The sequence below is a fragment of the Bison bison genome, unplaced genomic scaffold (genome assembly GCF_000754665.1).
Source record: "Bison bison bison isolate TAMUID 2011002044 unplaced genomic scaffold, Bison_UMD1.0 scf7180017864040, whole genome shotgun sequence".
NCBI classification, from domain to species: domain Eukaryota; kingdom Metazoa; phylum Chordata; class Mammalia; order Artiodactyla; family Bovidae; genus Bison; species Bison bison.
The window spans coordinates 3,075,902-3,102,695 of record NW_011494612.1 but is presented as its reverse complement, the minus strand read 5'-3'; the positions used below and the strand labels follow the sequence as shown (position 1 = coordinate 3,102,695).

The 26,794-nt window shown below is 37.8% G+C and overlaps 1 protein-coding gene across 8 annotated transcripts in view; it reads left to right on the top strand.

The window, feature by feature from the left end:
- Positions 1–26,794, top strand: part of MECOM (MDS1 and EVI1 complex locus) — a 636,448-nt gene that overhangs the window by 591,431 nt on the left and 18,223 nt on the right. For 5 of the 8 annotated variants that reach the window (XM_010835203.1, XM_010835207.1, XM_010835209.1 and 2 more), the window contains 7 exons: positions 2,333–2,480; positions 3,758–3,914; positions 8,203–9,559; positions 12,962–13,049; positions 18,750–18,776; positions 25,317–25,483; positions 26,575–26,652. In XM_010835203.1, the coding sequence (XP_010833505.1) occupies positions 2,333–2,480; positions 3,758–3,914; positions 8,203–9,559; positions 12,962–13,049; positions 18,750–18,776; positions 25,317–25,483; positions 26,575–26,652 (2,022 nt within the window). The remainder of the gene's footprint in view (positions 1–2,332; positions 2,481–3,757; positions 3,915–8,202; positions 9,560–12,961; positions 13,050–18,749; positions 18,777–25,316; positions 25,484–26,574; positions 26,653–26,794) is intronic. The other 3 variants (XM_010835204.1, XM_010835205.1, XM_010835206.1) reach the window with 3 other exon arrangements.

Sequence of the window (26,794 nt, the reverse complement as noted above, 5' to 3'; positions counted from 1 at the left end):
CATAGGTTCACTTTAAAAATAATGGTTCCTTATTACTATCAAATATTCAGTCAGTGAGCAAATTCCCCCAGTTATTTCATTGTTTTTAGAGTTTGTTTTGCTTATGTTAAGATCAAAATAAGGTCCATCACTGCAATTGGTTTGTGTCCTTCTTATTTCTTAATTTAAAGGTTTCCCCAATCAAAGTCAGTAAGTCCCTCTTTCTCATTATAGTTTATATATAGAAGAAATTCAGTGTTTTTTTCTGTAGCATTTCCTCCTGGCTGTATTCTACTAGTTATATCCCCTTGGTATTTTTTGGTCATCTTTATCCATCCGCTCTATTTCCTGTATACTCATAGTTACATCTCAAGCTGTGATCAGATTTAGGCTCAGTGTTTTAAGAGGAATACCTCATTGGTGCTATCATGTATTTCCATTAGGAGGCATATGATGGATTGCCTGGATTAATTAATTCTTTAGGTGCTGCAAAATGAATGTGTTCTAATCCCCCTGTTGTTTCAGTATTTACTATCTGGATTAATTCTATGCAGAGAAACTCCCCCTCCTTGATTATTTGCTCCCCCTGCAGTACAGTTCAGATAGGAAGGGCAAGATATGTGCATGAGTTTTCCCCTTTTCTTACTAGTTTTCAGAACAATGATTTGGCTTCTCAGCATCTTCACGGGGTAACTGGTGAGGTTTCATTTTTGTGTTTTTGAGTATTATTATCATTAAAAGGTGAGATCATTATTCTTGGTGATGCTTAGATTTCCCCATCTTTAGGCAGCAGGTGTCTCTTCAGATTGGCAACCTAGTTTTTTTTTTGCCATGATCTGTAACTTTCTTGCTTTTTGCCATAACAAGATGTTGAAGCCCATCTTGTGCATTTCATGCATCAAGTTTGAAAAGGGCTATTTCTCTATGGAGTTCTGGTTACCTTACTTGAGAGTAGTATCCTAATGTGTCGGAGAAGGTGATGGCACCCCACTCCAGTACTCTTGCCTGGAAAATCCCATGGGCAGAGGAGCCTGGTGGGCTGCAGACCATGGGGTCGTGAAGAGTCGGACAGGACTGAGTGACTTCCCTTTCACTTTTCACTTTCATGCATTGGAGAAGGAAATGGCAACCCACTCCAGTGTTCTTGCCTGGAGAATCCTAGGGATGGGGGAGCTTGGTGGGCTGCTGTCTATGGGGTCACACAGAGTCGAACACGACTGACGTGACTTAGCAGCAGCAGCAGCATCCTAATGTGTTATATGTGTGTATTTAATTAACAAAAATGTTGCCAGTATCTTCTGAATATCACAGATTACCCATTATCTTTAATACTTAATTTTCATTATATTCATGAAGATTTTGTATTCAAATTTTAGTGAGACAGGGAAACACTTGAGAAGGTAAAATATTTTAAGTTTTAAAACAGAGACGCTATACTTGTGGGAAAATTCTAACCCTGTTTTTCTTTGGCGGGACTTTACAAGTGCATCTGCTTACAGTGTGATATACTTTTCTTTCCTCGCTATTTCATAGGCTGTATATGTATATATGACCTTAGGTTATAAGATATATACATACATATTCTCTCTAGGTAGTGTTTCCATCAGTGTCTATAGCTACTTCTATATTGTTGTTGTTCAGTCGCCCAGTTGTGTCCCACTCTTTGCCACCCCATGAACTGCAGCACGCCAGGCCTCCCTGTCCTTCACCATCTCCCACAGTTTGCCCAAGTTCATGTCCATTGCATCGAAGATGCCATCCAACCTTATCTACGCACTTGTATATTTATTCATCGGTCCGTAAGCGACCATCTATTGTATTGGTTGTATTAAGAAGTGGCTTGTTGAATAGTTCACTTACAGTTCACTTTCCCATTGGTAATATAGGTGGGAATAAAAGTGCCTTTGTCAATGTAGCAATTATATACGTTAGATAGGATAGCTTCCTGCATATTCTTAAGCAGTCTTTTAATGTTTTTGGTTTGAGTGTTTGTGTTTGAATTAAGTGGGTAACAGCAGTACGTGTTGCAGTTAGAATTGTGTAATGAATCCAGAACTGGACAAACAGCTAGTTGTTTATCATGCCCCTAAATTGGCACCTAATTCCTGCTAGCTGAATCAGATTTATTTTTTTAACAACAGGGGCACTTCTCTGTATTGCTGAGAGGCACAGTCCAGGGAATATAAAATGTACTTTTGTCTATTGCAAGCCTGTTTCCTCTGTTTCTTCCCTGCCTCAACTCCTTTCCCTCTGCTTTCTTTAATTGCCAGTTGGATTAGTAAGAAAATGACTTTCTGTTTATTAATGTGTTCTTAGTCACCATGTGCTGTTAAATCAATTGTTCTCTTAACAGCTTGGAGAAACACATGTTGTCACATACTGAAGAGAGGGAATACAAGTGCGATCAGTGTCCCAAAGCATTTAACTGGAAGTCCAATTTAATTCGCCACCAGATGTCACATGACAGTGGAAAGCACTATGAATGTGAGAACTGCGCCAAGGTACAGTGAACTTGCAGACTGCTTGGCCTCTCTCTGTCGTCCTGCTCTCTCCTAATCCATCATTTGCTGCGATATGTAAAAGCAGGCCGTGAGAAGGGAAGCTATAAATATCTTGAGAAAAGTAGACTGAGTGTTGTATGCTGCAAGGCATTAGTACAGTGTACAAAAACACTTAGTGGGTACCCTTTTATTTTTGTAAGGGAGGAAGTAAGGCTTAATGGTAAGTTCCAGAACTAGGTGTCAGACATCCTTGGTAAATTCCTGGTTCCGCTACTGGCTTTCCAGAGTGGGGTTGTTTTATAGCTTTATGGAGAATGAACATTTTATCCCATGCACATTACTGATTTCTTCTAATAGCAATTTGTGTGGAAGTTACATACAGTTTCTGAATGCCTAGTCAGAAAGAATGGGAGACTCCTATACTTGCAGATTTTTCCACCCAAGTCCCCACTATAAATTATGACTTGGTTCTAATTAAAAGTGGAGTTCCTTAGTGACCTGGGCTGAACAATGTAAGAGCGAATTGAAAACACTTCACCTTGACCATTACTCTTAACTATGGGAACAGCAATTCACGTCATTAAATTTTCATGTTCCTCAATTAACTAAAAGATGTCCTGGTGTCATGAAAATTGATTTCTCTTTTCAAAAAATTTTCATGATATTTGAATATCTTTTCGTATGTGGAAATTGTGACATTTGACACTATCTTTAGACGTATTTTGCTTCCAGATGTGTGGGTAGCTTTTTGTTTACCCTATTTCCTTTTTTTGTTTGTTTGTTTTTTAGTACAATGTCCAAAGGAACCATTTTAGTTTAATGGTTACTTAATAAAACACAGTGTTAGAATTTAACCCCTAAGGGAACTCCTCGAGTAGATTTGGGACGCTTTAGGCAAAATCCATCCAGTTTTGTACATCTTTGTTTAAAGGATGGAAATAGTACACCATTTTAAATAATATCATGGCTTGTATTTTATTATTCAATTCCATTCACTCTAAATAGGATCAAGAAGACCTTGAAAATGCTTTAATAATGCCATTAATTATTTCGTTCAACTGATACTAATGGATACTTGTGCTAAGTCTACAGAGCTGAATAATTTACAGTCCTGACCCTCGAGAGGCTCACACTTTGGAAATATGACCTTCTTTTGGTCTTTGGGGAAAACAAACAAAAACTAAACAGACACACACAATCCCTTCTTGAGTCATTCCTGGTCTTCTTTCTTGTGTCCTAGAATGAAGTTTCTTGATTAATCAGTACTCATTTCCTAGCAGGTTTTCACGGACCCTAGCAACCTTCAGCGGCACATCCGCTCTCAGCATGTTGGTGCCCGGGCCCACGCGTGCCCCGAGTGTGGCAAAACGTTTGCCACTTCGTCGGGCCTCAAACAACACAAGCACATCCACAGCAGTGTGAAGCCCTTTATCTGTAAGTTTTCAACACTCCAGCCCCCTTTCCTGCATTTGTCTCTCATCCGAAAAGCTCTGTGACCAGGAGAGTGAGCCATGCGTGGCCCTGAATGAGGGGGCCTCTGCATTAGCAATTTACGGTCTCATCTAGTCAGGCTATTTTCTATGATGAGATAATCTTTTATAACCAGATCTATGGTATTTTGCCTATGATCCCTGGGGTGTTTTCTTTTAGATGGGATCAGTAACAGGTAGAGAAAAGACACATTGTTAAATAATGTGAAGGAAGTCCCCCAGGTTGTGAGATTTGTTGTGTTGGAAATGTGTGTGGTTTGTAAAACAGCAAATCACAGATACACTAGACAAAATGAAGTGAGAAAAACCTGTTCTGGGTCAGAAAGAGCTAGAAGAACCTCATCTGGCAAGTAGGTTTAGGACTGTGTGTGTGGAGGGTGTGGGGAGGGGATAGGGGGAATAAAAGACCCTTTAATCTACCCTTTGTTGTTGATCATAGGTTGCAGATCAGTAGTTCTCAGTTACTTGAAAAGCAGAACACTTTTACTTTGATGCTAGACATGCTGCGTCTCTAACCCCATGCACTCAAGCAAATTTACAGACAGTGTATTTTCAGGGAACAATCAATCTGACCACCTACCTAGACTGTCCCTGTAACCAAGGTCTTCGGGACAGGTCCACCTCAGCCCTCTTTTGCTTCTTCTCTTGTCCACCCGCCCCTGTTCTCTGTATTGTGCTGAAATGTTTCATATGGAAAATCAGTTGTTCTCAGTCCATCTGGGCAACAACTCTGGGCTTCTCCATGGCTCAGCGGGGCATATAAACACAGTGAGTCACTGAGCTGTGTTACAAACTTCAAGACAGGTTTTGGATCCAGATAAGCACAGGCCTGGATGAAGCATACTCAAGAGTTGGCAAATCCTCTGACTTGGGAATCCTTGCAAAACAGTTTTTCTGACAGCTACTTGATGGTTTGTAATAGGTATATGAGACACTACTACAGGACCTGATGGAAAAAAACCTAGTTTTCAGTGCCAACATGGAGATGCCAGAGACTAACACACCTCCTTTTTACCTTTGCACAGCTCTCTTTTGTGTTTCCAAGCCCCATGAGAGCTTTTCTTTCCCTTTCCAGCTTACGCTAGCGTCCCGTTTTGCTCGTATGTTCTTCTGTTCCCTGGGTGGATTGAAAAGGACTAGCAGAGAAACAAAAGGGTGCTCTATTCTCTCTTGAGGAAGCTCTGTTGAAAGTCATGGGAAATAAAATATACAATGGAAATTTTAGACTTCTTGTCTCAAAAAGACATTCCTGACTCTAGGTCGTAATGCCCTAAAAATGTACTTACAGGTACTGCAGGCATACATAATTCATTTATTTCTGACTTTTCAGAAATACATTTTGATACATTTATGTTTTGGTGGGAAATAGAGAGGAATTGATCACACAAATTATCATCACCCATTTAATGCTTTCAATACTGTTTAAAAGTCAAAAAATAGAAATTCCTATCATCTAAGATTCTGGGATATGGAATTTTAATTGTGTTGAAGTCAAGTGTTTCACTTTAAAACACGATAGGGTATCCTTTCCCAATCAGATTGTGCAGACCTATTTCCCATGACTGTATTTTCAGTAATTATTGGTAAATTTAAATAGCAGATGGCATTCTTCAAATATAAAATCTGACAGAGGACCATAGGGTAATTATGAATAATAGCCATGTAATTTCAGAACAAAAGAGGAGTTGGTGTGGAGACTTTGGAGTGGAGGAGGTTCACCTAGAGTTGATATCTGTTTCTCACCAGAAGGCCACACACCACGCTTTACCCCCACTGGTGTGTTTATGGCAACTGTCTCTTGTTACAGTGTACCGCCAAGCTTGAGCCCAGAGTCACCAGCGCTAAGGTAATTACTCACTGCCTTTACAGAAACCTCCAGCCTTCCCAAATAGAAACCACATGCTCTAATAGGCTGAATATATTCAAAATACCTCTTAATTTGTTTAATAAGTAGAAACATTCAATGTTAACTGCTGGCTAATTCCTTATTACTGAGAAAATTACAGTACAGCATAGACTTCAGCATCAGCTGAGCCCCTTACCTGCAGGCTTGGTGGTTTGTGGTGGGCCAGGCTTGGCCTTCAAGTGAGAAAAACAAAGCCTCTGCCGATGGAGACATCCCAGATTCTAAGTTCTGGAGACCTGATAGAAATACTGTTTGTCAGTGTGATAGAGCCTCCAACCAGAAAGTCAGATGCACCTTCTGTTACTCCCATATAGAGGAACTCTTGATTTTCTGAAACCTCTCTCGCTGTTAGGAAGAAGTGTAGAGAGCAATATTTCTTTGCCAAAATATTACAAACCTTTCAAAACCTTACACCTTGTTCGAACACCCATCGGGATATTTTCTCAATGACTTTTAATGGCCCAGAGGAGGGGTGTTACTTTCGTAATGAGTGCACGTTTAGAATTCCATCATTTTATTTACTATTTCTTGTTATTTCTCATAGCTGAATTAGTATAACTAGTGAAAGTCTCATGTTTCTACCCTCTAGTTCATATGGTTTTAATTATTATATCAAAGAATTTAAATAGTATGTGTATTTATTGTATATGGTTAACTAGTATATCTTTTTAAAGCACACTCTGTTGAATATTCCAGTAGAATGACTTGAAAACAAATAACTCATGTTTTCTCTTCCCGTTAAAATGCATGTTTTAGTCTCTACAATGTTATGAATCATCCCACAGCTGAAAGCTCCTGTAATGTTACTAAGCACAATTGATATGTGTAGCAATGCATTTTAATTGTTAGTAGTAAAAGAAATAGATATGGAATCACTTGGTACTTCCTGTTTGGTGGTGTGGGGGATAACTGAAGTTCCGGATGAATTTTGCATGACTGAAGGTTCATAAAATCTTCTTTGAATTTTTCTTTTTTAGTTGTTATTGTTTTGACTTAGGAGTTTAAAGGCAGTCATCACATGAAAGAAATAAATGTTGCGTTTTATCTTCAATTTGATTTCTTATATTTGTTTCAACAATTATTAACAAGGCATATCATGTTTCTGCATGGATTAACGTGAACAGAAGCATGAAAGTAAGCTCACACATAAAGGGGACTCATCTTTAGTAAAGTAACGTAAAAATGTGATACTTGGGAAATGGATACTATAATCTTGCCGGACTGTGGAGTAAGTGGGATTCGTACATAGCAAAGGAGCTATTAAGGGTCAAGGAGTTTGATCTTAAAATATATTTAGATCTGTTCAGACATATATAAGAAAGAAGATGTTCTACTTTTTTGGCAAATTCTGGGGGAAGAGGGTTATTTCCAGCCGCACCCACTACTGAACCCTGACTGGATTCGAGCATTCCATGCACTCTCCCCTGCTTGTTGTAGCTGGCAGTACCGCATACGAGTCAAGCCCCAAGATAACCCGTGAAGATATGACAACAAGTGGACATGTTTCCCAAGGACGGGGTTTCATAAATGCAGGAAGGTTAGCACAACCACTGGTGTGAGGGGAAGTCGGAGGACGTGCTCATAGTTCATGGGAACCAGCAATGCAGGATGGGCTACATTCAATTTAGTTTCCTTTGCAGGCTTAAAATAGCGCCATTGTAAATTATGTCAGTCTTTCTCAAATCATGAAAATGATTGTTAAAAATGCCTCAGAATACACAATGTGCATTGTTGTGTGGCTTTGATGTGTGAATGATGAGAGCATATGATATAATACAAATTAAATAATGGTAGAGCAGTCACAGGCTTTTTCCCCGAGGGAAGAGGGAATAAAGGGGAAGTTTCTGGGGGAGGGGAAGGCTGTTTTCTTTTGTGTTGGTGCTTACAATATAGAAATCTATAAATGGTCTAAAATTTTAAAGGGATTCCTGTTCTGTTTCATGTTTAGCAGATCTTAAGAATTTACGTTGTAAAGATTCTGCTGGTGTCGTCATTGGGTTGGGAAATCAGTGCATGCTGGAATTTGACTTTTTAATAAATATTTGAATACACAAATATGATGCAAAATATGATGTAGTGGGGGTGACAAATATTTATATATATTTATATGAAATATTTGTGCTGTCTCAAGACATTTGTCAGGTTGGATGCCTTGCTTTGGAATCTAGTGAAATGGGGTTTTCTGTGTTTGGAGCACCACTTTGGTGCCTCCAACGTCTTTTCCTGGCTTCCTAATTGACATTTGGGGTAAACCACTTGTGATACTTGCTAAATTCAGAAGCAATTGCCATAAAGCCTGAGATTCTTTTTTGTTGTTTGCACACAGGTGAGGTCTGCCATAAATCCTATACTCAGTTTTCAAACCTTTGTCGTCATAAGCGCATGCATGCTGATTGCAGAACCCAAATCAAGTGCAAAGACTGTGGACAAATGTTCAGCACTACGTCTTCCTTAAATAAACACAGGAGGTTTTGTGAGGGCAAGAACCATTTTGCGGCAGGTGGATTTTTTGGCCAAGGCATTTCACTTCCTGGAACCCCAGCTATGGATAAAACGTCCATGGTTAATATGAGTCATGCCAACCCGGGCCTTGCTGACTATTTTGGCGCCAATAGGCATCCTGCTGGTCTTACCTTTCCAACAGCTCCTGGATTTTCTTTTAGCTTCCCTGGTCTGTTTCCTTCCGGCTTGTACCACAGGCCTCCTTTGATACCTGCTAGTTCTCCTGTTAAAGGACTGTCAAGTACTGAACAGACAAACAAAAGTCAAAGTCCCCTCATGACACATCCTCAGATACTGCCAGCTACACAGGATATTTTGAAGGCACTATCTAAACACCCACCTGTAGGGGACAATAAGCCAGTGGAGCTCCAGCCCGAGAGGTCCTCTGAAGAGAGGCCCCTTGAGAAAATCAGTGACCAGTCAGAGAGTAGTGACCTTGATGATGTCAGTACGCCAAGTGGCAGTGACCTGGAAACAACCTCGGGCTCTGATCTGGAAAGTGACATTGAAAGTGATAAAGAGAAATTTAAAGAAAATGGTAAAATGTTCAAAGACAAAGTAAGCCCTCTTCAGAATCTGGCTTCAATACATAATAAGAAAGAATACAGCAATCATTCCATTTTCTCACCATCTTTAGAGGAGCAGACTGCGGTGTCAGGAGCTGTGAATGATTCTATAAAGGCTATTGCTTCTATTGCTGAAAAATACTTTGGTTCAACAGGACTGGTGGGGCTGCAAGACAAAAAAGTTGGAGCTTTACCTTACCCTTCCATGTTTCCCCTCCCATTTTTTCCAGCATTCTCTCAATCAATGTACCCATTTCCTGATAGAGACTTGAGATCGTTACCTTTGAAAATGGAGCCCCAATCACCAAGTGAAGTAAAGAAACTGCAGAAGGGAAGCTCTGAGTCTCCCTTTGATCTCACCACTAAACGCAAGGACGAGAAGCCCTTAACCCCAGTACCTGCCAAGCCTTCAGCGACCCCGGCTGCAAGCCAAGACCAGCCCCTGGATCTAAGTATGGGCAGTAGGAGTAGAGCCAGTGGAACCAAGCTGACTGAGCCTCGTAAAAACCACGTGTTTGGGGAGAAGAAAGGAGGCAACATTGAACCAAGACCAGCATCCGATGGTTCCTTACAGCATGCTAGACCCACTCCTTTCTTTATGGACCCTATTTACAGGTAAGGGAGGTTGGGAGACCGCTAAGTGTGGACGGACAAACAAAAGGTGGTTTTTATACTCTAAAGTTACGACTTTTAACAAACCATTTTTTATTATTGTTATAAAACAGAGTAAAGTTGTTTGATCTGGTGAATTCATTTTTTATTCAGAAAGTCAACTCATTAGGTTTGGACTTATTTTTGGATGTCTCTGAATTTGGGGTTTTGGAATAGACCCATGGAGTTCTTTCCCTTGACAATAAATTTATTTTTAAACACATTTTTTTTTTTAAGTGGAAAATATGGGAAAGCCATATTTAAAGCAAGTTGTCAAGTGGCGGAAGAATGAGGCTCCTGAAGGATTAATGCAAATATGTGTGGGTACTTAAATGGGTCAGGTTATTTGGAATGAAATGGGACAGGGTGAGAGTTTATTCTTTATTAAGCTACCAACACAGACCTTAATAAGTGCTGGTCCTATTCTGTTTCTAAGGAAATCTCTTAGAAGCCCCCTGTAAATGAAATATTGATCACAAAAATGCTTTGTAAATGATGTGAATGATCGGCTTAAAAACGCATCTGTGTCTAATGCCTGCATTATTCAATTTCCTTTGCATCCAAAATTTTTTAGGGCGGGGAAATATATACTTAATAAAAAGGCTCTTAGGTCCAGTTCTCAGTTAACACTGGACCATTCAGAATGATTCAGTTGTTAAATACTAGTTTTCTTCAAAGTGTAGAAACAACAATAACAGTGCTTACGATATATTTTAAATATTACCGAGCATTTTCACATTTACTTTCTCATTCAAATCATGAACATTGTTAAGAGTTAATGGAAAATGTAGACAATTTTTTATTGGACTGATTTAAGCTGGCAGTATTTGATATTTTTGCCTAATTTTTTTTTTTTAATCAGAAGACAGTTTTGTTCAATTTCTTCATTCACAATATTTTTTTGAGCACCTATAACTTGGTAGGTACCAGAGCTGCAAAGCTTTTTCACTTCAAACTCTTTTTCTACCTTTATTACATAAGTTAACCAAGAAACCTTACCAGTTCATTAAGGACTACCCCTACTTGAACACGACAAGGGGCATAGGAAAGGACAAAACAAAAACGTCTCAAAGCCATCATTACCATGTTGAGCACTCCCCCACCCAACCTCCCCGCCCACCCAGTGACTGTATTTTCTTTTATGTGGCAGTTCTTTTACAGAGAAAGAAAAAGAAGGGAGGGAAGGACAGGTCTTCCATATTTTGTGTGTAGCTTATATATTACACACAGTGAGTAAGGTTGTATTTCCAATTCAGTGATATGTCTCAGCCCTTTGGAAGATAATTTCTCAAGCTTTCTTTCTTCAGTTCAGTTCAGTTCAGTTCAGTCACTCAGTCATGTCTGACTCTTTGTGACCCCATGAATTGCAGCACACCAGGCCTCCCTGTCCATCACCATCTCCTGGAGTTCACTCAAACTCAAGTCCATCGAGTCGGTGGTGCCATCCAGCCATCTCATCCTCTGTCGTCCCCTTCTCCTCCTGCCCCCAATCCCTCCCAGAATAAGAGTCTTTTCCAATGAGTCAACTCTTTGCATGAAGTGGCCAAAGTACTGGAGTTTCAGCTTTAGCATCATTCCTTCCAAGGAACACCCAGGGCTGATCTCCTTTAGAATGGACTGCTTGGATCTCCTTGCAGTCCAAGGGACTCTCAAGAGTCTTCTCTAACACCACACTTCAAAAGCATCAATTCTTCGGTGCTCAGCTTTCTTCACAGTCCAACTCTCACATCCATACATGACCACAGGAAAAACCATAGCCTTGACTAGATGGACCTTTGTTGGCAAAGTAATGTCTCTGCTTTTGAATATGCTATCTAGGTTGGTCATAACTTTTCTTCCAAGGAGTAAACGTCTTTTAATTTCATGGCCGCAGTCAGCATCTGCAGTGATTTTGGAGCCCCCAAAAATAAAGTCTGACACTGTTTCCACTGTTTCCTCATCTATTTCCCATGAAGTGATGGGACCGGATGCCATGATCTTTGTTTTCTGAATGTTGAGCTTTAAGCCAACTTTTTCACTCTCCTCTTTCACTCTCATCAAGAGGCTTTTTAGTTCCTCTTCACTTTCTGCCATAAGGGTGGTGTCATCTGCATATCTAACTTAGACCCTCCCAATGGCAATGAACTTCCAGTTCATCCGCATACCCCTTCCACTCTTCTCCGTCATCTCCCAGCCTTCCACCTGCTTACTCTAATCTCAGTCTTCTCTCTGGTACAACAGTTTCACTTGTGGCTTTAGGCATCTCATTTCACCAAACTCATAAAAGACCTAAACCCAGTTTTAGTGTAAGACCCGGGTTGAAATCTCAGCTTTCTCATGTCAGAAAGTTTTCTTCATCCATAAAATGGGTATAAGGGCACTGATTTCAATAAGTGAAAGAGTATATGTAAAGCATGACATATACGCAGCTTCAAGAAGTCGAAGCTGCTTCTGGGCTTCCCAGGTGGCGCTAGAGGTAAAGAGCCCGGCTGCCAATGCAGGAGGTGCAGGTGACCCGGCTTTCATTCCTGAGTCAGGAGGATTCCCCTGAAGGAGGGCACAGCAACCCACTCCATTATTCCTGTCTGGAGAATCCCAGGGACAGATGAGCCTGGCAGGCCGCAGTCCGTAGCGTTGCAAAGAGTTGGACACAACTGAAGCGACTTAGCACAGAAGCTGCTTCTTTTCAGTTTGAAACTATTTTAAAAGTATACTTACTGAATATTTTTTAAAACGAAATCACCAACAGTTGGTGAAAGAAGTTAATTCAATCCACGATGTCATTTCCTATATGCTTAATAAAAAATAGAATGGCAAACACTTCTAAATTATCTTCAAAAAGTTCATTATCCTCTTCTGACCACCCCTCTTTCACCTACCCTATTTATCAGCAGCAGCGGCTAGCAGGGTGTGTAGTAGGCTTAGAAAGTCTCCTGCTGGGATTCATAAATGTGAAAAAATAGAATGATGATTTGTGGGAGCACCTTATTGATAGAAAATGACTTTAATTTTCAAAGTGAACCTTCTTCACCTGCTTTTGAAAAATCAGCCAGCATTTCTGTCTACATTAGCAATGGAAAGATACAAACTTGTGAGCGATGCCTCTGATTTCATGACTTCGTTTTTAACATTTCCTTCTCATTATTATTAGTGTTACTACTCATTCAATAGGATTTTTCCATTTTAAAAAGGACCTTCTTTCTTTGAGCACCTAGAAGTGCCACGAGTATTCTTCAAGAACTGAAACAGATGTCTTTATATTTTTATTAGTGTGCTTCCCGGCAACCTACCATTTGCTTTATTGTTAGCTGTTTTAAATGTCAGCGATTATGCAGGGATTGATCTGTGAGACTGATTCTTCTCCAAAATCTAATTTTAACCTTTCAGAGTAGAGAAAAGAAAACTAACTGACCCACTTGAAGCTTTAAAAGAGAAATACTTGAGGCCTTCTCCAGGATTCTTATTTCACCCACAAGTAAGTATTTTGAATTTGAGACTTCAAGCTTGTAAACTAACTTGTTGATCCTGAAAAAGCAGGTGCAATGAAATGAAAGAAATCTTGAGAACATTAGGATTTCCTATGACGCTGGTGTAGGAGAACACAGGAAATTCTAGCAGAATTAAAATCCAAACTTTTTAAAGAAAAAGTAGTCAGTATATATATATGTAAAAATAATATGGTTTCAGTGTTAAGTTATTCTCTATTAAGTACTTACTGAGCTAAAGCGTATTTTGGAGTGAGCAAAATTCAGTTAAGAAATTAAATATTGAAGTTGTCTTTCATGTTTAAAAATTTGCGATTTTAAGAAATGGATCACTGTGCAATTTGTCCCAAACTCACGAAGGTCATTTGTGTTCTTTTAGTGCTTAGATAAAAACAGGAAATGAGTCTACCTGACAAGTTATTACCATAGAGGGTGAAGGAATTTATCTAGAGACCACTGGGCATTCCAGCAAAGTTCTGTAATTGCAGAAGAATTCACCACAATACACAGAGCTATTTGCTGGATGGAGTTGTGTCCATTTATCAAAATATGTATAATTTCTCACTGCAAAGAAAATATAGAGCAGTGCTATTTAATTGGTTCATCTTTATGTCCCCACATTTTTGGTCATTAAAAAAAAACTAGTTTACATATCAATTAAAGTGTGGAGAATTATATTGAAAGAAGGAATATATAAACATCTCGAATCTGGTTTCTTAATGATGTATATATTTTTAATTTACTGATTATTAAGGGTACAAGCTCCTTATAGGCAATAAGCAATACTTTTATGAAACTGTTTGACAACAGAGTTAACTGATTTGTTCTGTTCCAATATATTCAAACCAAAACTTATGCTTCTCTGATAAAATCGGTGGAAAAGTCTATGCAAGCTATATTACAGAAAGCTATGAAACAATTAAATTTAATCATCTTGGAATATGACTCTTTACCCCACTCCTCACCCTCACCCTCTCTGCTACTGCTTCTTTCTTCATTTTTAAAAGTACTTTCCCAAATTCTGGACAATAAAGTATGAGGGCTGAAATACCATATTCTGGGTTGAGTGGAGAGATCTGTCATTGCTCAAAAATTCTCTCTGTTTTAACCTGAAACAATATATGATTTAGTATGAAAAGGGTTAGAAATATTCCAGTTAGTATTCATTTTGTGTAGAAAACTAAGGAATTTCTTAAATTATTTTATGGAAACCAAGTTCTAAAACAGTAAATGTTTATCAGGTACTTATTTTCTACATTTAGATTGATCTGAATTGCACTTGTTGGTCTCGTGGGCTAATAAACTTGAGCATAAAATGCATTTTTGTGTCAGATATTATACAAAACGTGTATCTCTCTTGATAACTTTCTAATTAAATGCTTATAAAGATACTATAGTTATCCTTATAACTGTAATTAAAATATATTAAATTTCATTACAGTTTTAATTACAATAAATCAATCTATTTTATATTCTAACTATCTTTAAAATCTAGTAACTAATCATTTCAGAATCAAGTGCTGTGGGTACGTAGTTTAAGGGAGAAAAAAAAAAAAAAAGCCAGGATTCAGTGTCTTTGAGTGACTCAGTCAACCTGGCTTTTAGTTTCCTTGCTTATTCGATGAAGGAGTGGGCATAAGGTCCCTATCTTCTGTGAAATTCAAAGATTTCTAGCTAGCTGAGGCAAATTTACTGGTTCAGAAAATGGGGAGTTTTGTCTACTAACATCTTTACATGTGCATGTAGCTGTTGTAAATGTAGTATATGCATATTTTTAATCAAATGATATAAGAAAATCTGCTATGTTTTAATATTCTCAAAATTGACAAAGGATAGCAAAAGATGAGGCATGTGTATAGAGCTTGGGAATATAGCAATCACCCACTCAGATCACTGAAAAAGTACCTATGGGAGCACAGTGGTAGAGGGTGTCCTTCCCACACCAGAATGTCATGTCTTGTTATATGAGACTAACTATTGCTGCATGTTACTGTAAGAATAGTACCCAATAGTGATCAGTAAAATATTTAACACATCATATGTCATGAATACTGATCAATCAGAATGGGCTCCTGGCATTGGGGATCTGGGTCTTAGAAGCCCTTGCTGGCCAACTGTTCATGCTTTGGTTGCTGGCTGGTGGGCTGTTTGAAGGGTCTTTTGGGAGGAGGCCTGGGCAGCAGGAGGACATTCAGGATAGTTGGGGCAAAGGCTATTTATCACTGACCACAGAAATATTTCATTATTTTGATAACCACTGTGGCTGTTTTTGTGTGTAATGGCTGTATGTCACTGAGATACAGAGGGCATACAGAGTGTCACCTGAGAGATGTTCAGGCCCCTCAATTTTCATCAAGCCTTCAGAGCAGTCTGTCCTTTCAGACTTTAGGCTTCCCTGATGGCTCAGCAGATCCACCTGCAATGCAGGAGACAAAGGAGACTCAGGTTCGATCCCTGGGTTGGGAATATCCCCTGGAGAAGGAAATGGAAACCCTCTCCAGTATTCTTGCCTGGAAATCCCATGGACAGAGGAGCCAGGTGGGCTACAGTCCATGGAGCTGCAGAGTCAGACATGACTGAGCACGCACAAGAGGACTGTTCTTTCAGAAAATCTGCCTCATATGTTCTGAAGTTTCGGCAGAACTTTTTTGTTCTTTCTAGCACTGTATCAATTCCATCACAGCCTCAGGATCCACCTTCCCACAAACAAACAAACAAATTAAAACAAAGAGAAACTGCCTAGGATTTGGGGCCAGAAATAACTGTTTTAGAACAGGCTTTACTACTTATTATTTAGGACTAGCCTGGTGGCTCAGAAGGTAAAGCGTCTGTCTACAATGCGGGAGACCCGGGTTCGATCTCTGGGTTGGGAAGATCCCCTGGAGAAGGAAATGGCAATCTATTCCAGGACTATTGCCTGGAAAATCCCATGGACAGAGGAACCTGGTAGGCTACAGTCCATGGGGTCACAAAGAGTTGGACACGACTGAGCGACTTCACTTTCACTTCACTTTGGCATGTGGAAGGATCTAGAGGTGGAAAAGCTCTCTTTATTATTGGATGCAGAAGTATTCTGTTTTGACTATGAATAAGTATCAGTAAAATACCCTCCTGCCATCCCCTGAGCCCAGTTTCTTTGGTGGAGATACATCAGTATCTAGAAGTACCTGAAAGGATGCTTGCTGTGTTCTTGGTGCTTCCTTGTTGGACACCAAAGCATTCCACCAAAGTGAAAGGACATGCCTCCTCTGTTACAGGGCTTGCCATCGTTTTGTAGGTAGATACGTGCTTGGTTAAGACCATTCACAACTTCAGTTTTCATTTAAAGTATTTTGGAGCAAATCAGATGGTCCCTCTGGGGCTTCTATATCCTTAACTTCAGAATAAGAATAATGTTATTTATCTCAGGGTTATCTACCTCTATCTATTTCTTAGGATTGTTATAATAATTAAAAGGAGATCACATGTTTTCCATGCTTTAAGGAAAACCTATAAATAGATAGATATGTCAATGCTTTGTAGTGGTATTCTCTGATTGTAAAAATTTTACAATTTTTGTATGTCTTTGTACTCTTTCCCCCCGCCCCCCGCCTGCCTCCCCTGTACATAGTTACTAATCAATGAAAGTTGACACTTCACTCAGATGGTAAACAATCTGCCTGCAATGCAGAAGACCAGTGTTTGATCCGTGGGTTGGAAGATCCCCAGGAGAAGGGAATGACAACCCACTTCAGTATTCTTGCCTGGAGAATCCCAAGCACAGAGGAGCCTGGCAGGCTACAGTCCATCGGGTCGCAAAGAGTTGGACAAGACTGAGCAACTAAAACTTTGATTTTCACTTATACAAATAAGTTGGATATTTATTAAATTTTATTGAAAATAAATTATTAGGCCATTTTACTGCCTTTTAGAAGAAAATATGTATTTTTAAAATCCTTGACAAAAATACAGAAAACATATAGGAACATATACATCAGAATCAAAAGATAAATACTGGCTTTATCATTCTTAGGGTTTAAATTCCTCTCAGTTCAGTTCTTAGAGAAGTATATTTGCTCTGTCAGGCCACTAGAGCACTATTTCACTTTCTATTTTTCTCTTATAAATAAGTTAGTTTAACATAAGGCTGAAATAAGTAGTATAGGGTTTATCCCTGACTCTGTGTTTGAAAATTACATTTGGAGTCTTAGATTATAATTTTGAAAAGAAGATGACAGCCACAGGAGGTGAGATGGAGGAAATGATATTACCCTGTGATCTTTGGCATGTCCATTTCATTGGGTACTTTGCATTTTGGGTACTTGGCATTCACATTGACAGCTCATTTGAATTGCCATAGGAATCACTTGGCAATTATACTAGTATAAAACTGGCTATAAGTTATACCTTTGTTTGGTTTTCCTGTACTTTAAATGTTATTTTTAGTTATTTATATATTTCAATTTCAGATGTTTGGCTTTGTTAATCGACAATGGAAACTCTATTTTACTTCCATTTCTGTGCTTTATTCGTTCTTTTTTAATTTTCTTCATTTTAAAGTCTCTTCACTTTCTTCATTTAAAGTGTCTACTTGTTACAGTATTCCAAGAACTGGGAAAAAGACTAAGGTCTTTTCCCAAGTTCTCATGTGTATATTGATGTGAAAATCATGTAAGACTTTTGCCCTTCGTCTTTCGCCCTTCGTCTTTCTTTTGCTTTCAACAAGTGTTTGTTTTGTTAGATTTCTTCTGCAGTAAATCTTTCATCCTTAAAAACTGTGTATGCTGTTGCTGCTGCTGCTGCTAAGTCGCTCCAGTCGTGTCCGACTCTCTGTGACCCCAGAGACGGCAGCCCACCAGGCACCCCCGTCCCTGGGATTCTCCAGGCAAGAACACTGGAGTGGGTTGCCGTTTCCTTCTCAAAAAAATGTATATATTCCTTATTAAAGATACCGTAACCTAAGACAGCAAGATATATCCCCTTTAAACAAGCAAAATGATGTTTTTAAAGATATAACATTTGTGTTTCCTTGTAGAGCTTCTATTGGGTTAACCAAAAAGTTCATTCAGATTTTTCCATAAGATCTTACAGAAAAACCCAATCAAACTTTTTGGGCAACCCAGTAATTCACTGACATTTTCACCAGTGAGTCTTGTCATAAATTGTCACAAATAACTACACATTTGTAGTTCTTTTCATTACTATTCTTTAGCGTTCAGACTGCTGATGGTCCCATGCTAATAGAAACCAGTTTATTTCCAAGTACACTGCCTTTTTGTTACTCAGTGATTCACATTTGAGTATTTATTTCTTTGTCATTAATGCTGTAAAAATATAAGAGACCAGATTTTTTTTCAGGAAATTGCTTACATTTTAGTTATTAAAGTAAAATTTAGGAATCTTGTTTTGCAGTCAGTAGAAACAAATGAAAAGGAAGTATCTATTTTGCTAAGATTTGGTAGTAAGTAGTATTTAGCTTTCTTGGGAAAAAGAACATTCTGGTTTATAACCTTGATTCTAAAATTTAATTGAGGTAAATAGAGAAAACTCCATGTTATAAAAATATTCATTACCAAGGCTTTTACTCAAGGTATAGTTACATGATAAGCAAAAATTACTTAGTATAAATGTTAATTTCTCAAAGGATAGATTGCAATAAAGATACCTATACAGAAGTAATTTTTTTGTTTTTGTTTCAATTTTGCTCCCAGTTCCAACTGCCTGATCAGAGAACTTGGGTAAGTTTTCTATTTATATTTTTGACTAAAATAATGTAGCATTAAAAGGAAAACAACTAATATTATAAATTGCCATAGAGAGATTTCTGAGCTCTTTTCCTTTAAATGATAGAGCTTTAGCAGATAGATTTTCATCTTTGTCAAGCTGCAAGATACTTTCAGTTTTGGTTGGACATTTAGTGTCTATAAATTGTTTACGGAAAGTTTATTCTTTAAATCTAACCCATTCCATAGTAATTGTACCTTGATGTAGAACTTGAGTGTGTGTTAATAGGGATTTCAAGATGGATCACTAAGTGGAAACAATAATTATTTGGGGGAGCCTGTACCAGCATGTTAAAGATGCTTATGATAAAGCCTTAAAAAAGAATAAAACCTGAACTTATGTGTGGACCCAAGTTGACATTATAATTCACATCCATATAACCCAGGCAGAACTTGGTTCTGGCTGTGTGGATTCACAAGACTAAATGTTTAAAAATCTTTATCTAAAGAATATATCTTTTAGCATTGGGTCCCACTTCTTCAGGCTTCCTGGTGGCTCAGCAGTATAAAATCTGCCTGCCAGTGCAGGAGACGTGGGTTCGATCCCTGAGTCTGGAAGATCCCCTGGAGAAGGAAGTGGCAACCCACCCCAAAATATTCCTACCTGGGAAATCCCATGGACAGAGGAACCTGGTGGGCTATTAGTCCATGGTGGCTCAAAGAGTCAGACATGACTTAGTGACTCAACAACACCAACAACTCGCTTCCTCAACTTTCTTTTTAAACTGTTAAAAATATTTTTATTGGAGTATATTGATTATAGTGTTATGTTAGTTTCAGGTGTACAGCATAGTGAATCAGATATACATACGTATATATCCACTCTTTGTTTTTAGAGTATTTTCTCATATAGGCCATTGCAGAGTGTTTAGAGTTCCCTGTGCTATACAATAGGTTCTTATTAATTATTTACTTTTATATATAGTAATGTGTATATGTCAATCCCAATCTCCCTATTTATCCTTCCCCTCAACTTTCAATTAATATTTCCAGATACAGTAAGTTGACATCACTAGGAGACAGCTTTATTTTTTATTCAAGATACAAAGAATACTATTTATTCATGTTTCACTCCCAAATAAACCTTGAGACAATTAAAATGTATATAAATAGCATGTATTACAAAATTTCCTCTAAGTGTATATATTTTTACTCTTTTATTATCTTCTTCACTAAGAATTATACTGATTTTAAAGTATGGATGAAATCTTGAAATATAGTTCACTTTTTCCTTAGTCACCATAACATTAAATATAAATTATTTTAAATGAGAACACTTTGGCACTTACCTGTTTCCTCTATCTGATGTTAGTTTTCCTTTACCAGAAATTCTTCCATTTATTTCTTCTGTGGAATATGTGAGGAATTGTGGATTTTTCTCATCCTATCAACTTTTAAGGTTTAAGTTCACTTTTTTCCACAGTGTAAGAGCAAAGAGACAGAGACTTCCATGTTAGGCAAAATTGTGTAGTAGACAGCATTGTTCTTTGGTTATCCTGGCTTATTATTTCTAGTGTTTTTTGGTCTGCCTTCCCTGGCAAGGGTTTGTCTTAAATATCATGCCGCATTGTCTTCATCCTTTCTAATGTTGACTTTTACTTGCTGGTAGTTTTGCTGTTAGCTGCTTTAAGAATAAGGTGTTGTCTCCTATACAAATGGTCAGTGCTGCTACAACTTACAAAGACAGTTCAGATTTTAAGTTAGATGCCTTTTCCTGATAATGCAATGGTATGGCAACGGCTATGACAATGCTTTAGAAACACTCCCACTCTTTGAATCATAGATGTTGCAGAGCAGTAATTTATATTTTTATTATAAAATGGATATTAGTGGAAAGTATTAAAATATTAAATTTTATAAATTTTAGTGGTTGAAAGCTATAATTTTATAATCATGACTGCAGAATATGATACATGGAATGAGACAACCATAAAATATGAATATTTATTTCTCCCCCAAATGGCCATGATTTTAAGATTTCTCAAGATAATCAAGTGAATAAATATAGAAAACTACCAAATCTACAAACTTTCCCATCATAAGTTATTTATGAAAAGTTAGTTGTTTTATGATAAACCCATGTGTAATCTAATTTATGAAACATTAGGTCACATAATTCATGGTGCCATTGGACATATCATTTTGTATAATCAGATTGTCACTTTAATAGTTTTAATGAGAAACTTCTTCATGTCATCAATTATTGGCTGCCAGATAAAAAAATGTTAAGCTAAGTGCTTCAGACCCAGTTGATGTTATCTTGCCTGCTGAAATGTTTTTACAAAAATGAACTATTTGACAAGGGAGATAGTTACATTTTTGGTAGAAGCTAGGGAATTGTGTCTAAATACTAGTTTGCGTCAGTTTAAAGTTAATAGCCTCTAGGGGACTGGAAGGGGGGGAAATGACTTCCTTTTCCAGACATCTGGCTGCAGATACCATCAACAACTATAATATATGTAAATAAAAATCACTGTTCTATAGGAAAAAAAAAACCACTGTCATTTACTGATTGGAGATTAGTCAATGACATTGATAGGATATGGGGCAATATCTTTCTAAAATATATGATCTGATTTTTGCCTCCTTTTCCCCCTTATTTTCAGTAGATTTCCTATTCATTGTAGTACATGTTGTCCCCTTCATTTTTATTTTCATAATTGAAAAGCATTTGTAGCTAAATTGTTTTATTTATCCCAATTCATCCTGATTTTTTAAAATACCAAGTCAGACTTTAAAGTGAATGTTAAAACTTACTACATCTACAAAATAAATGTTTTTCCAAGAGGAGTATCACATGAATCAGCCTAGATAGCTAGAGGAAGTTGAGGTTTTGACCAATACCCTAGATAAAGCTCATCTTAACCCAAGATATGGAGTAGGACTGATTGTTGATCACAGAATGGCTAAACTACCCCAACTAGCAGATGTCTAAGTCACTTATTCTTTTTTAAATTAATTTTATTGGAGTATAGTTGATTTACAATGTTGTGTTAGTTTCAGGTGTATAGCAAAGTGAATCAGTTATACATATACATGTATCTACTCTTTAGATTGTTTTCCCATATAGGTCATTAAAGAGTATTGAGTAGAATTCCCTGTGCTATACAGTAGGTTTGTATTAGTTATCTCTTTTATACATAGTAGTGTGTATTTGTCCAAGTTACTTCTATCTGTCTTAATGGAGAAATTTATTCTTTTCAGCTGATGTTAAGTACATGAGAACAAATGTTAGGAAGATGAAAGAGAGGATTCAGTGATGGCTTTTATGTTGCTTTGGTGGTTGCTAGCTGGAAAGATGGAGAAGGCAATGGCACCCCACTCCAGTACTCTTGCCTGGAAAATCCCATGGACAGAGGAGCCTGGTAGGCTGCAGTCTATGGGGTCTCGAAGAGTTGGACACGGCTGAGCGACTTCACTTTCACTTTTCCCTTTCATGCATTGGAGAAGGAAATGGCAAGCCACTCCAGTGTTCTTGCCTGGAGAATCCCAGGGACGGGGGAGCCTGGTGGGCTGCCGTCTATGGGGTCACACAGAGTCGTACACAACTGAAGCGACTCAGCAGCAGCAGCAGCTGGAAAAAAAGTGGGTGGGTGTGTGTCCATAAGTGTGGTGTTAACAGCTCTCAGCTGTTAACTGAGCTCACTTACCCTCAGCTCACTTCCCATCTTTCTCCTCTGCTTCTTCCCCACTCCAATTTAATCTTCTTTTCATTTGACACCAGAAGCCAGAGGTGGGGGTGGCTTATAGAGGAGGCACTTGAGTAACCACTATTCTTTTTCTTGTTATCCTTAAGAATGCTGTTACTTAGTCAAGTCCATAATATATTATTTTATTTCTTGATACTTTGCCAAGTTGAAACAGTTTGGGGTAAAGTAATCACAGTGATCTTTCTTCAAAAGGAGCTATTAGTAGCTCCTAAAGCAAGACACATTTCTCAACAGCCAATTGCTGTTAAATTACTTGAAGGACTTACAGTTTATATGTGTTCGAGATAAAAGCCGAGAATAATAGTAGTCATGAGTAAGCTATTTTCCATATAAAAGGAAAGTGTTTCTGTAAGATGTATTGCCACAGGAATCTGTGTGTCAGCAGGGTGGACACTCAAATGATTTAAAACCACTAGATAATGAAACTTTACTCAAATATTAAATGTACATACATAAAACATTTATAATCATCACCCTTGCACTTACTATTCTTCCCCATAAATGTATGCGATCATGACCCTTACCCTTGCTTGTTACTGTTAATCAGCTTGAAGGCCAGAGGTCATTTCTCACTCAGACAATTTATTGCATGGAGGGCGGATTATCAAAATGATTTTCTGAAAAGAACAATTAGAAGGAATAAATGCAAATAAAATAGTATCATAAAATATTTCTGGATTGATTTTTAATAAATAAAATCCAAAGTAATATGAAAATGCTAATGCTCTGGCTAGAGGGGAATAATGACCATAGTCTTTAGGGACAGAGTTTCCGCCAACCTCTCTGAGCAGCATCATCATTCCATATCTCTGCCCTGTGATCAGTATGTGTCAGAATCCTTCATAGTGACAAATGTGCTGTCCACTTGCATCTGTGGAGAATGTTTTAGCAGCTGAGTGATTATGAATCAAACCTCTGAGCTTACAGCCCCTACCGCCTCCCAATGCGTTCACATTTGTCGTCTGACAAGTAAATGTATCTTGACTTTCCTCTGAGATTTTTTTGCACCGTGTTTGATGAAAGACATTTGGCAAATTGGCAGTGGTGCCCTGTACGTTGCAATTTGTAGCTAGCATTAGGAGTCCGGGCATGAAATGAGAGGGCAGGCTCCAGGATAAAGGAAAAAGAAAGAAAGCTAACTACATATGAATAGTCGTTTGAAAAATCAAGCATACAATATTCCCTTTGTAAGAAGAGAATCATGTTTAGGCCATTCACTTAAGATTTTGCTCTAGTTTTAGAAGTCAGTAGTATTCTGTCCAGCCATGTGTCCACACAAGATAAATTTTATTAATTATCCTTTTGAGTACAAATTGTTGCCTTTTATTTTTAACCTGAGCTCAAAATAAATTAGGCCTCCAACTCTGTCTTGCTGTCTTATCAGCAGAAGTTTTCTTGAGTTGATCAGTTGCTTGAATGTACAGTTTTTACCATTTTTAATCCTTGCATGAAGTCTTCTAGTCTACTGCCCTAGCCTTTGGAGAAACATACAGAGTGCATACAAAATACAAACACCTTTTTAACAGCTTTCTGTGTTCTCCAGTGGCAAAGTGCCCTGAGAGCCAAATAAACAATGGATGAGTTGATTTTACAAGATGGCCTGAGAGTTTGCTTTTTCTACTTACAAATTCAGCAGTAAGCAGCTTCCAAATAAAATGTGAGCATGGAAGAAACATTTTAGGAAGGTTGAAAGGAGAGAGTCTGTCTTAACTATAGATAGGAAGAATCAAGCTAACTTTGAAAGTAAATACCACCCTCTGATTATGACTCTGTCAAATATGTGTGCAGATAGACAAAAACTTGAAGATTATAAGCATAGTAAATTAGGTTATTTGAGGAGAAGAACTAGGCAGGATACTTTTTCTATGAGAATACTGCCCTAGAGTGTGGTCATGCCAATGTAATATGAAGTTATGATAATATATCATGAAGTATCATTTCAATTCAATCCTTTTTCAGGACAAACTAATATTTTACCAAAATTCTTCATGTATGATCCCACTTAAAAATCTAGTATATCGATATTAATTTAACATAAAGTACATCTTACACACTTAATTTTTTCTTTCTGCATTACATACATTTGGCTCTAGCAGTAACTTTGGAACACTTGATGTTTTTCGTGCTTTGAGTTTTTTTCGTGGGACTTCCTAGTTCCTATGGTTTTTATTACTTAGGCAAGGCATACAGAATATTTTCCTATAATTTCCAGTTTACTATTTTTTACTGTATATTTTATTTGGTCAGCTTGCAGGCCAAGAAGATGGTGGACTCATGTCCCAAAGAACCCTCTTGCCAGAGTTAGAATTCAGACTTCTTTTGTTCTAAAAGGGGAGGGGTAGAGAACCAAACATCTCTTGGTTCTGGTCAGCCTCTGGAGAGGATGTATTAATTTCTTCCTTCCTGCAGTCACTCACAGGTGGGCCTAGTGAATAGCATGATACTAATGCTGTCTCTTAATTTAATAAAATCTGTAACTTGGTTTTGTTGTCTCGTGTATTTCATTGCTCTATTGTGTATCAAATTATAAAGTGATCTGACTAAGGTCTTATGGAAAAGTTCATATGACATTGTGTACGCTTGGTTCTACCTTTATTGTCTTTAAAGTCAATGAATTCTCTCATCTGTTTAATATTGGGACACTATAATCTCTTTCTACAGCCTCTGCATTCAGTGGATTTGATGCTTCCCTTTTATTAATAATGATTTCTTAGTTTGCTAGAGATGAATGCGGCAGGAAGGATCTCTGCCCTGTCCTTCATGGTCTTGTGCTTTTGCCTTTCAGATGTCGGCTATTGAAAACATGGCAGAGAAGCTGGAGAGCTTCAGTGCCCTGAAACCAGAGGCCAGTGAACTTCTACAGTCTGTTCCCTCCATGTTCAACTTCAGAGCTCCTCCCAACGCCCTGCCAGAGAACCTCCTACGGAAAGGAAAGGAGCGCTATACCTGCAGGTGACTGCAAAGTTGATCATGACCGGCTTCCTGAAAATCTCCCCTCTGATTTCAAAAGGCCATGCTGTTTGTTTTGGGAATTATTCTTGATTGGATGATTAATAGCAACCATGATAGATTTCAAGCACTTCAAAGTACTCTTTATTTAGTGAGATATAAAAATAGTGGTTTAAAAGATTATTATTACATGAAAATTTTAACACAGGCCGTTTGGTTGTGATAAATGAGGTTGGAAATGGTCCAAATGCTATCTATTTGTTTCACTTTGATGTTTATGAATTTTCTTTCACAGTTAATTATTTTCATCCAAAGGTATAATACTACTGTCCTCAAGCATATATTTATTTATTAATTGTCATGGTATTTAAGAATAAGGCTCTTAATGAAGGACAAATAAGGTCGATAAGTGAGAAAACTAGTTAATAAGTGCCTTGTTACTCATCAGTAGTATAGCAAAGCTTTTATTTGTTTCTGTTTTCTTTTTTAAAAATAAATCATGCTTATCATTTCTGAATTGTCTCAGAAATTTGTGGCATCTGACTCAGGCATATCAATTTATCTGCTATTTGGAAAATGTGTTCCTTTCTTTCCAGAAAAGCTTTTATAGGAACATACCTTGATGGATGAGGTCTTAGAATCTTGTCTGATCTGATACCACTCAATGTACAGAGAGTTGTCACTGTGGCTAACATGGAAAATGAGTTAAAACATTTGAATCTGTTTATATCAACCCAGAACCACAGGCTCCTATCATTTTTTTATCTCCTTGTCTGGTTTAGTTTTGCAGATGTAAAGATACAGAGTTAATAAAAAAGGCACATGGAGGGGGTCATCAAAACTCAAGTCTGTTTTCATAAACTGCTTGCTTACACATGAGCAAATTTACCCGGACTGGGTCTCATAAGGCAGCCTTTATTTATAGAGTTATTTATATCTGTAGAATGACTTTGTTGCAAATTTTAAATAACAAAGACATGTGAGTTCCATGCAAGATTAATTAAATCAGAAATAAGCATCTGGCTTCTTAGCAGCTTGAGTGAAATATAGGCAATTGTGCTGACTTTTCTCTTATAAATATCTTTTCATAACAGATACTGTGGTAAGATTTTTCCAAGATCTGCGAACCTAACACGGCACTTGAGAACCCACACAGGAGAGCAGCCTTATAGGTTTGACAATGATTTTTACTAAATATCTTGATAACTGTTGTAATAAATTGGACCTACTGCCACAATTTTAAAAGAGGCTACTTTTGTGCATGTCTGAGCATATGTCTGTTCAATTTTGATTCAAAGAAGAATTAACTAATGG